General features: G+C 34.7%; 1 protein-coding gene across 3 annotated transcripts in view; it reads left to right on the forward strand.

Moving 5' to 3' along the window:
* si:dkeyp-23e4.3 (rho GTPase-activating protein 7) overlaps positions 1 to 12,070 on the forward strand; it is a 125,268-nt gene that overhangs the window by 91,304 nt on the left and 21,894 nt on the right. The window contains exon 1 of one of the 3 annotated variants that reach the window (XM_007231706.4): positions 2,727 to 2,979. The exons of the other annotated variants lie outside the window; for them this stretch is intronic. Within the exon in view, the coding sequence (XP_007231768.3) occupies positions 2,967 to 2,979 (13 nt within the window). The 5' untranslated portion in view covers positions 2,727 to 2,966. Of the gene's footprint in view, positions 1 to 2,726; positions 2,980 to 12,070 lie in introns of those variants that run through there. 3 annotated transcript variants of the gene reach the window in all.

The following is a 12,070-nucleotide window of genomic DNA, read 5'->3' on the forward strand; positions in this document are numbered from 1 at the left end:
TGGGTCTGAAAAGCCTCTTAAAAGTTTCAAGAGCCTCCAAATAAGGTTTGATTCCTTTTCAGTGAAAAGCTTTTTCCATCAACTGTGCGTCTAAGCCAAGTGCCACTTAGAAACCATTGTTTGTAAGAGTCTGGCAGTACATGTCACACTGGTTAGTCATTCATTGTTGTCCTCTAACCCCCCCCCCCCCCCCCCCACACACACACACACACAGAGGAAGCACTGGAGAGACAGCACAGGAGAGGAGGCTATTTTTGGCTTCACAACGAGAAATCGAAGCTCCTGTAAAACTTTTACCACAGGAACCTCAGACCTGAATTAGCTTCTTAGAGCTGTGGTTGGTTTATTTACATGCACTTTCTGTTAATCCAGATATAACTGGATTTTTGTAGCTATCTGATTGTTTTTATATTAATTATTTGGGTACCACTTTAAAATAAGACTACCTTTATAAAGGGTTTATAAATGGTTACTTTATTAATGGTTACTAATTAGGTTGTAAATGCCTTAAAAATCATTAATAATCAGTTATAACACATAAGTAGAAAGGGCAACAATGACCTGTTATTTGGCAAATAGTGAACCCACAGCCATCTATATTCTTTCCCTTTCTAATGATGTGTTATAACTGATTATTAATGATTATTAATCATTCTTATTTATTAACAACTAATAATAATAATGAATTAGTAACCATTAATAAACTAATTGTAAACCATTTATAAACCCTTTATAAAGAAAGTCTTATTTTACAGTGGTACCATTATTTGAGTAGTCTAAGAGTAGAATTCTCTGGTTTCTTCTGATTGGTGTAACATCTAGAAATCTGATTAAGAAATCCAATAAGAAGAGCTGGATTTTAGCTCTTAAACAAAGTATTCTCAGACTTCTCAGTCTGTGCATAGTGAAAACAGGCCATGGTACCAGTAGTGTTCGACATAGCAAGTGTAAGATGGCATTAAATCACTTCCAGAGCGAAGCTGAGCCTAATTTTTATGTTGTAAATGAATATTGAACTTATCCAGACTATGAAGGAACACATAAGGGGTCATGTAGTAACTAAAAAGTGTTAAAAACAAATCAAAATACGAATAAGATGTTCTTATCTGGGGAGCTGTTAACTTTTTAACTTTTAACGTTTTTTTGAGGCTGGTTACTTTGATGAACTGATGAACGTATCCTATGAAACAGAGGTAACTATTGGTCTTACTTTTCTGGGGCAGTTCCTGATGAGAGCCAGTTTCATCATAAACTTTTTTGATTATCTTTATGACTGCACTTAAGGATACATTCTTAAACATATTGACTGAGCTTAATTTCGTAAAGTATTTTTGTTCTTTAATTAGTTGAGTACTACCATAATATGGATTAGAGCATTGCTCAAATAAAACTAATCACTGTATACCTGTAACTCTACCGCTTCACAACTTCACAACTGATGCGCTCAAACACATTAAGAGGTAAGAAATTCCTGTAATTTACTCTTGACAAGTTCAGCACAGCTGTTAACTGAAAGCTGATCATTCTAGGTGACTCTACCTCATAAAAGCCGACTGATAAAATCCAGACAAGATGTGCAAATCTGTCTCTATCTAAGCAAGTGGTGCTGCTTTAAAGAATCTAAAATCTAAAACATATTCTGGTTTGTTTAACTTATGAACTTTTTTAGCTTATGATAATAATAATTCCATATGTTTTGACTTTAGTATTAATCTACAATGCAGATCATTTGAAAATAAGAAAAAACGACTGAAATTAAGGCGTGTTCAAACTTGTGACTGGTACTGTATAGTGCATTTTCTCTGAGATAAAAGTTTAGCTAAAGTCATTTTAAACGTCTGTAATTTGTAGTACAAACATACAAAAATGACTTCACTATTATGTGTTGAATTATTAAATATAATTGTTCTTTATTAATATACAGCTCTGAACAGTTTCTAATTAGTTTCTCTGATTTTGCTATTTATAGGTATATGTTTAAATAAAATTAACATTGTTGTTTTATTCTTTAAACTACGGACTACATTTCTTTCAAATTCCAACAAAATTGTTTTAATTTAGAGCATTTATTTGCAGAAAATGACTGAGAAATGTCTGAAATAACAAAAAAGATGCAGAACTTTTAGACCTCAAATAATGCAAAGAAAACAAGGTCATATTCATAAAGTTTTAAGAGTTCAGAAATCAATATTTGGTGGAATAACCCTGTTTTTTTCTAATCACAGTTTTTTATGCATCTTGGCATGTTCTCCTCCACCAGTCTTACACACTGCTTTTGGATAACTTTATGCTTTCACTCCTGGTGCAAAAAGTCAAGCAGTTCAGTTTGGTTTGATGGCTTGTGATCTTCCATCTTCCTCTTGGTTATATTTCAGAGGTTTTCAATTTGGTAAAATGAAAGAAATTCATCATTTTTAAGTGGTCTCTTCTTTTTTTCCAGAGTTGTAGATGAAAGTCTGGTAGTTTTTAAAGTTCTCTCTCAGTTGCAAAAGAAAAAAAAAATGGATACAAAAATGTAACATATTATTTTCCACGCTGCACACATGCCAGGAGTGACGCATCCCACAGCTACTGACCATTTGAAGCTTTAACTACATGAAGGGCGAGATAAAACTTGGCAGTTGCTCAGTTGAGTTCCTGAAATACTTCCAGGCACTTTGAACACAAATCTCACGCTGGTCTTTTTGTCTGACGCACTGTGGGAACCACCCTCTCAAAGTTCAGAGCGCTTGGTATGGTCCAGTCAGAGCAAAGAGGAATGCCTTCTGGCTGATTTCATTATGGGGACCAGTCTGTATGAGACTAGCTCTGTAAATCTAAATAGAACCAGTGACATTTTATTGTAGCTGGTGCTTATGATTAATAACTTTTATCATGTTTGGAAGTAATTATCATCATTTTATCTTATCTGTAACGTGTAACTGGCAATACATTTTAGCTTGAATTCCAACAAACGCTGAACTACAATGCTGCTTACAAGTAAGTTCTACTTTTTCTACCTTTACCCTGTTTCAGTTGGATCCAGATATTTCATTACTAACTCCATTACGAATTATTCTATCAATATTTAGTGAAATGGTGTTTCACTTACCTCTAACAGGAAATGGTTCAATTAGGACCGCTTAAAAAAAATATACATGTTTAAACCTTTTTTTTAATGTTTCACTACTTTTTTTACTATTGAAAGACCAACATATAAAACACAATAGTTTTACATAATACCAAAATATATACATACCAGTGCAATTATTATTTTTTTTTTTTTGCAAATATGGGGTTGCAGTGGTTGCATATATGTGAGATGAACAATTTGTATATGTTGATTACACTAATTAAGGCAAGCAGCAGAAATTTCATACAGGAAAAAATATATGTTTTAACTATTTTTCCAAGATCTTCAAATTTAAAATGGGTCAGTTTGACCCAGAACATAACAGGAGGGTTAATACTATTTTTGTTTTCAAAATAATTCCATATGTTTTCTTCATATTTGGATGACTTTAGGATTAATCTGCAATGCAGATCAATTAAAAATAAGGAAAATTACTGGAAAAGTACTGGAATTAAGGTGTATCCAAACTTTTGACTGTTACTGTAAAATGCATTTTCTCAGAGATGAAAGTCTTTCTTAAGTATTTTTAAACTTCTGTAATTTGTAGTACAAAAATGCAAAAATGACTTCACTAGTATGTATTATATTACTGTTTCAGTTGGATCCAAATCAGACAAACTCAGCACTCATTATTTATGTGTTTTATATAATGATAGTACAATTTTAAATAGCCTCTAGGCTGTGCATTCATTGTTTAAGGACAGTGACATATTTGGCATCCAACAACCAACCAACCAACCAACCAACCAACCAACCAAGGGTAGATTTGGAGAAGGGGGGGGGGGAGTGGGATGGGGGGGTTAAGGGGAAAACGTGCAAGTGTTAGAACAATTCCCTGGTTCAGATTGGATCACTGAAGCAGGTGCAAGAACTTAATGGCTAATTTAATTAGATCAAAATGTTCCTTAATTAGAGGTGTAAACGTGAGCTTTTGTGAATTAACAAAACGTGAACATCTTGCAGCAGTTTGGACATTCTGTTCTTGTTGAAGTTGGCAGATCTTCATTGTAATTTGGTTTTAGTTTTATGGCTTTTGTAAAAATAAAAAAAGCATGAGAATTCGTCTGTCAGTGAGAAAACTTAGTATTTACATATTAGATATGAATTTAAGAAAACAGTATAAGTAGAGCATTTAGATAGTTTTACAGATATGAACTGTTCTCTGCATATGCTGAAATATGACCTTTATAATACTGTACATCTAACTGATTTAACTGGATCTGATTTGACTGCAATTTACTGATATTGTTTACTGATCTTTATTATATGTTTATTATATCTTTATAATATCTTTGAGCTATTTAGATGTTCTGTTCTTGTTGAACTTGGCAGATCTTCAGTGTAATTTGGTTTTAGTTTTATGGTTTTTGTCAAAAAAAAGTGTGTCAGAAAGTGTTAAATTTTGAACTTAGTATGTAGATATTTTACATATAACTCAGTTTGATTAAACAGCAGAAGTATAGCATGTAAAGTTTTACAGATATAAATTGTTCACTACAGATGCTGATATATGACCATTATATGACCGATATGATAATATATATATATCAGATTTAACTGCACTTTACTAATAAAATAATAAAATAGATGTTGATAATTTAGAGCTGTTTGGACATTCTGTTCTTGTTGAAGTTGGCAGATCTTCAGTGTGATTTGATTTTAGTTGTATGGCTTTTATCAAAAAAATAATCATGATAATTTGTCTGTCAGTGAGAAAGTGTATCTTTAACATTAAATTAAATTAAATAGATAGACTTTAACTAAGTTACATGGGATACATATGAATATATGTTAGCTAGATCTTTCAGATGTTCTGTTCTTGTGGAACTTGGCAGATCTTCAGTGTAATTTTTTATGGTTTCATTGCTTTTATTGTCAAGAAAAATGCACAAAATTCTGTACGTCAGTGAGACAATATATCTTTAATTTAGTATGTAGATATTTAGATATAAAACAATGATGTTTCCTGAAACTCAAACTCAATTTGAGAAAACAGTATAAGTAGAGCAGAGAGATAAGTAGAGTTTTACAGATATAAGCTGTTTATTACATATGCTGAAATATGGCCATTATGATACTGTATATCTATATTTAACTGAATCTGATTTGACTGATAAAACAGATCTGAATATCTCTGAGATATTTGGACAATTTGTTTTTTGTTGAAATCAACAGATATTGAGTATAATTTGATTTTAGTTTAATGGCTTTTGTCAAAACATGCATGAAAAAGTGTCTGTCAGAATAGAGTCTGTATGTATTTAATTCATGTAGAACACATAAACTGTTTACTACATATGCTAAAATATGGGAAGTATGGTCATTATGATATTATTTGATATTATATATATGGTATGACCTAATCTGATTTGACTGTAAATTACTGATAAACAAATATGGCAGATCTTGAGAATAATTAATTCTTTTGTCAAAAAACACACATGAAAATATATCAGTGACTAAAAATAGATTTTAATTTGAATATTCAGTATATATTTCATATACAAGACATTCAACCATCTAAAACTCACTCAGTTTGAGAAGACATGTACACTATAGTACAGTATGTATAGATGTGCTTATAAACAGTGTATACACTGTTTACTACATAACCTTAAATATTACCATTGTGATAGTAATTATCTGATTTGACTGATCATTACTGATAAAAGTAATGTGAATATTGCATTATGGGTCATTTTAACATTCTGTAATTAGAATTGTAGAACTTGGCGGGTCCTGAGTTTAATTTGATTCTAAGTGCCTATGATTTTTATTTTATTTTTTATATGTCTGTTAGTGACAGTAGTGCACATTAAATAAGACTTTGATTTGGATATTCAGTAAATATTTCTTAAATGATACAGAGCAATCAATGATCTGGAACTTACTTAAAAGCTGAACTGCTTGATTTTTTGCATCAGGAGTGTAAAGCATAAAGTTGCCCAAAAGCAGTGTGTAAGACTGGTGGAGGAGAACATGCCAGAATGCATTAAAACTGTGATTAAAAACCCTTAAATCTTCATGAATATGAACTTGTTTTCTTTGCATTATTTGAGGTCTAAAAGCTCTGCATCTTTTTTGTTATTTCAGCCATCTCTCATTTTCTTCAAATAAATGCTCTAAATGACAATATTTTTATTTGGGATTTGGGAGAAATATTGTTTGTAGTTTATAGAATAAAACAACAATGTTCATTTTACACAAACATATAACTATAAATAGCAAAATCAGAGAAACTGATTCAGAAACTGAAGTGGTCTCTTATTTTTTTCCAGAGCTGTATATACTGTAGGTTATGAATTCATCTGATTTGACGGCTAAATGATGGATCAATTTGGACATTCTGTGCTTGTTGAACTTGGCGTACTGTATTTCATGTGTAATACAATTAAACATCTGGAACTTATTTAATAAATGAAGAAATACAATACAATAATGTTATATATATATATATACCACATATGCTGAAATTTGACCACTACGACACTATATATTATATCTGTTGTAACTTAATTTGATTTGACTGCACACTAATGATGGAGTAATTTAGACTTGGCATATTGCATATATAATACAATCAACCATCTGGATCTCCGAACAATATGTGAATACATCTACAGTTCTAACATGTGTAGATGTATAAATATATATAAAGTCTTTCCTACATATGCTGAAATATGACATATATAAGTATATCTGGTCATTGTAAGTAAGTAAGTAATTGTAATGACATGCTAAAATGAGACTGTGGGCCAATTTACAATAAGAACCAGAGCTGCTCTGTTTAGTGGCCCCTGAATGTTGTTAGCAACCAGAGGTAACAAAAGAGTCTGTGAGTAATTATATATATATATATATATATATATATATATATATATATATATATATATATATATATATATATATATATATATATATGACCCAATGCTTCTCTACCTTTCTAGACTCATCAAGAGCAGAGAAAGACTGTGTGCACCCAAATCAAACCTGTCAGTAATGAAACGTTACATGTGGTAGAGTAAGAGAAAGAACAGCTGGCCTCAAAGCTGTGGACAATCCTGTGTATTTACACTACTCAAAAACTCTAAAACACTATCTGCGCCATGTCGAATTCGAGGGATGGTTAAGAAGCCAATGAGCCGTCTCTGTAATTAGGCTGTTTTTACATCCTTATTATGATGATGATGCAGTGACTAATATTCTTGTTCTATAAGCACACGACAGCGACCAGCAAGATTTCAGTTGTTCCCAGAAAAAAAATGATGGGCAATTACATGAACTGACTGAAAATTTGAAGCATGAATCTCTTTGGTTTCAGATACGTGGCAGTCAATTCAGTAGGAACCAATTTTAGTCAAAAATTACTTGATACTCAGCTTTTCTTTGCTAACTGAAGCAACAATAGGCTGCCATAGAGTGCAGTTTTAAATGCCATAGGTGCAATTAATTTTTTTTTTACAGTGCCAGATCACTTTTGGTCTTTATTACCAGCATTTTAAGAGCCAAACATTATTTTATTTTAAAGAGTTTCTTCAAGCCGTGGCCCTACCTGTTCTGAATGCGCTTTTCCAACAGGACAATGCTCACCCACATACTGCAGCTGTGTCAAGGGTTTATATTAAAGACGTGTTGCCAGATCTACAGTATCCCTGATTAAAAATGATTAAAAATGCGTGGGATGCTATTAGAAACACTACCAACACTAGAAACCCTACTGAAATATCTGCAATAACAAGAAAAAAGAATAATCTGCATTGAATGGATAATTGAAGTGCACCATTAGGAACCTCTACAACTCTACAGTGCCCAATACATATGAGCAAGAGTACAGAGCTTGTATCAGAAATGTTTAGTCATTGATTGTTCATGGCAACCTTTATCTTCCTTCCGAAGAGTATTACAGGACCTGGACAATTTGAAGATTGTGAAGCTGAATGATGTAAAACATGCCAAAAAAGTGCTAAGAAGGAACATTTATGGATTAAAGTTTTGCATAAATTAATCATAAAAATATAAACATAATGAATCAGACTGGTTTGGAATGGTTATGAGAACATTCAGGGTCCCATAAGAAAGATAGTCTTCAAAAATAGTTTTATCTCCATTAAAAATGTATATATTTGTTTTAAAGACATTGCATTGCAGTCCCTGTATTGTATTACCAACACTAGTACTTATTATATTATAGTGATGTGGAAAAAAATAGGACAACTTATTGAATACTGTATTCAGTTTTTCAAAACCAAATCACATCTACCAACAAAGTAATTGCAAAAACAATGTAATTAATAATTTATTCAATGAATTATCATCATCTGAAAGCATCTCTATAACATGATCAAGATTCAGCAGACTTTTGACTTTCTTTCTTTTAAGATATTCCACTGTACATTAATTAAAATTATTTTGGTCATTGTCATGTTGCAGGGCCAATCTCCACCTCTTCAAGCACCCTATAAAACAATAAAGAATTCATAGTGGATCTATGATGGAGCATGACAGCCTCTGCAGCTTTTAGCAAGGCAATTGCAATCCGGTTGCCTCGCAAACCGAAACCAAGTGTTTCTAATGGGTTACGGCACTTTCTACCAACTTTTGGGAACTTCACTTTTTCACGTTTTTTTTTTTCAGCTCTTCCAGTCCCATGAAAACCTCCCAGAGTAACTCTCTCCACATTTTTTTAATATGGACACACCACCTTAACAGGTTCAAGATTCAGACTTTTGAATTTCTTTCTTTTAAGACATTCCACTGTACATTTATTGAAATAATTTGGGTCATCGTCATGTTGCATGGTCAAACCTTCACTTCCTCAAGCAGCCTGTAATGCAATAATGAATTAGTAGTGGATCTATAATAGAAAGCTTGACAGACTCTGCAACTTCCAGCAAGGCAATTGCAATCCGGTTGCCTCGCAAACCTAAACCAAGTGTTCCTGGGGTTACGGCACTTTCTACCAACTTTTGGGGACTTCACTTTTTCACGTTTTTTTTTCCAGCTCTTCCAGTCCCATGAAAACCTCCCTGGAGTAACTCTCAAGTCACACCTTTCTAACTTATTCAAAAAGCTAAAGGTTACCCACGCACTCTCCGCGGAGGCGCTCTCAAGGTTAGAATTGCACGAGCTGTCAGCAAAAACAAGATGTTCTGTGCCCCACAGGGGTCCTGCAGATGCTTTTCTCATGTCAATCGACTCTAGAGCGCTGCTTTAGCGAAGGCTGGCATTCATGGTGGTTGCTGCGGCCTCTGGGGACACACTGTAATACTTTATTAGGTGGCTCCGACATGGAGCGCCTCAGTGCATGCGGCCTCTGGAGAAGCAAGCGGTACGGGAGGTTGGGAGGTGGGTTGCAGGGGCGGGGGGGTTCCTAGTCGAACTTCCAGACTGACGGATACTAATCAAGCGTTGGTTTTTGTGTATGTAAAGAGCATACAGCCTAGGCAGCACGTACCACCATCAGCAGAGGCCGTCCCAGACGCTCATAGGCATCCGGAGGCTTGCGGGGTGGGAGGGGGCCAATCGCACGCTACATCTGTTATCAGGATCCAAACCCTGAAAGCATGACTTCCTGTAGGGCCGCCCGGGGTATTTGGAAAAGGAAGTGCCTTTCCCTGCTCGTCTGTATTAAAGGAGGCCTATGCGATAGCATCGCTGCTTATATAATTCTCACGCAAAAGCGTTCTCAATGGCAGCAGCACTAGTAGCAATGCCTAGTTTTTGGGTTTAGAATTTTTGGTTTAAGTTTGGATAGATACTAATATATTTACTGCTAAATGTATGCATGGTACTGTATATAGTGTATATATACTGTATATACAGCTCTAAAAAGAGGAAAAGAGGAAGATGGATGATCACAAGCCATCACACCAAGCTGAACTGCTTAAATTTTTGCCCCAGGAGTGAAGGCATAAAGTTATCCAAAAGCAGTGTGTAAGACTGGTGGAGGAGAACATGCCAAGATGCATGAAAACTGTGATTAAAAACCAGGGTTATTCCACTAAATATTGATTTTTAAAACTTTATGAATATGAACAAACAGGACAAACAGGGTCCTAAAAGATAACTATATATCAACTATATAGCTATAATCAATATTTTGTAAAAAACAAAAAAAATGCTAGCCACTTTTCTATTTCCATTAAAAATATGGCTATATTTGCCTTAAAGACATTGCAGTTACCAACACTAGTACTTATTATATTGCAGTAATTTGGAAAAGAAATAGGACTGTAGTTATTTGTTTTATATAGGCATATTAATATTATTCAATATTAATTCAAATGTCAAATATGTATTTGATGAATCATCATCTGGCAGCATCTCAGCAGGTTTAATATTCAGACTTTTGACTATCTTTCTTTCTTTTTAAAACATTTTACTGTACATTCATTGAAACACTTTGGGTCATCGTCATGTTGCATGGTCAACCTCTACTTCCTCAAGCTCCCTACAATACAACAAAGAATTCATTAGCAGATCTATGATGGAGAGATTGACAGCCTCTGCAGTTTTCAGTAAAGCAGAGGTAAACCATAACATTTCTACCTTTATACTTCATACAGTAATTGGACCATTTGGATTCATTTTTACAAAGCACATTGTTCCAGAAGTCCTGGTCTTTGTCTATGTGTTTATTTCTAAACTTTAGTCTGGCAATGTTGGCAGTTGTTATATATTAAACATATGCCACTTTTAAAAGAATTAGTGCACACTTTTTGTTTGTTAAGTAGTTTATACATACACTCGTATGTATCATTAACCTCCTTTTTGAAGAGAGCTTTGTAGATCTTGATATGGTGGTATTTCTTACTTTAAATAAAACAGGCTCCTCCAAAATCTCTGGGTCTCTAACCATAATCTACTCGTCTGCAGCTAATGCTTGTCTATTTTAGATATTTTAGGTGATAATAAATATGGGACTGTATACAGTACCTTTGAGTAATGTTCACCTGAAAATGTATTAGTTTAATCTAAAGGTTTAATTGTTATATCATTTTTAAAAAAGATAAAGATTTTTTTTTCTACATGAGTGTATATATCTGTGTTTCATTGTTTTGTTCAGTCCGACAGACGGAGGGAGAGAAAGAGAGACAGACAGATAAACAATTTTTGATGATGACAGACCGAATTTGTCACTGGGTACTGTCATCCCCCCCCAAATAGCGATTCACAGCCACAGCGTGAGGCATCTCCACACTGCAGCACCTCATTATTTGGGACACAGTCTGGCTACTACACTCAGGCAAAGTGACACGACAGGAAAGGCGGGCCGTGGCGAAAGCCCGCGTGCACGTCCACAGCAAAACGACATGAAGCCAGTCACATCCAGCGTGAATCTACACATGCTGAGCCCACGCCAGAGCCGAGCGCGGGCGCCTTCTCTACGCCAATCCCCCCACTGTTTACATATCAGAGCCATCTGCTCTGTGTAGCTGACGGTCCAGCTGTCTTCCCTTGACCCTGTGGCTGCCTATGGGAAAGGCAGAACCCGTCCCAAACGCGGAGGTTTTATGGCTGGCCAGCCAGTGCGAAAAGAAAGGATTTGTTTCCACCATCTGTTCCTGGCTGTACTGTGTTAGGAAAGAATCTGAAAAGGTGAAAGCAAATGGGTGGCAGAGGAATAGAGGGACGGACGAGGCGAGGATGGAATCAAAGGGCCCCGGCTGCTTCGCTTTCCCTCTGTCCGCCACATGAAAGCCAAAGACATTCAATTAGCACCAAATTAGTCAGCGCCTCCGCAACATAATCCACAGGAAATTAATGAAATAAGAGGACAGATGAGCGAGGAGGGACGAACAGACTGGTTTCTGGTGGAGGAAAGAAAATAAAATTAAAAAAAAGACAAAAAAGTTTCTCTTTCAATGTTAATTAAGCAGTCAATTTAATTATATGGTAATAGTGTTCTGAATTCTCTGCCATGTTTGCCTGGTAAAAATCAAAGCAACCACAAATGAC

This window comes from Astyanax mexicanus, chromosome 17, assembly GCF_023375975.1.
Source record: "Astyanax mexicanus isolate ESR-SI-001 chromosome 17, AstMex3_surface, whole genome shotgun sequence".
In the NCBI taxonomy this organism is placed as follows: domain Eukaryota; kingdom Metazoa; phylum Chordata; class Actinopteri; order Characiformes; family Acestrorhamphidae; genus Astyanax; species Astyanax mexicanus.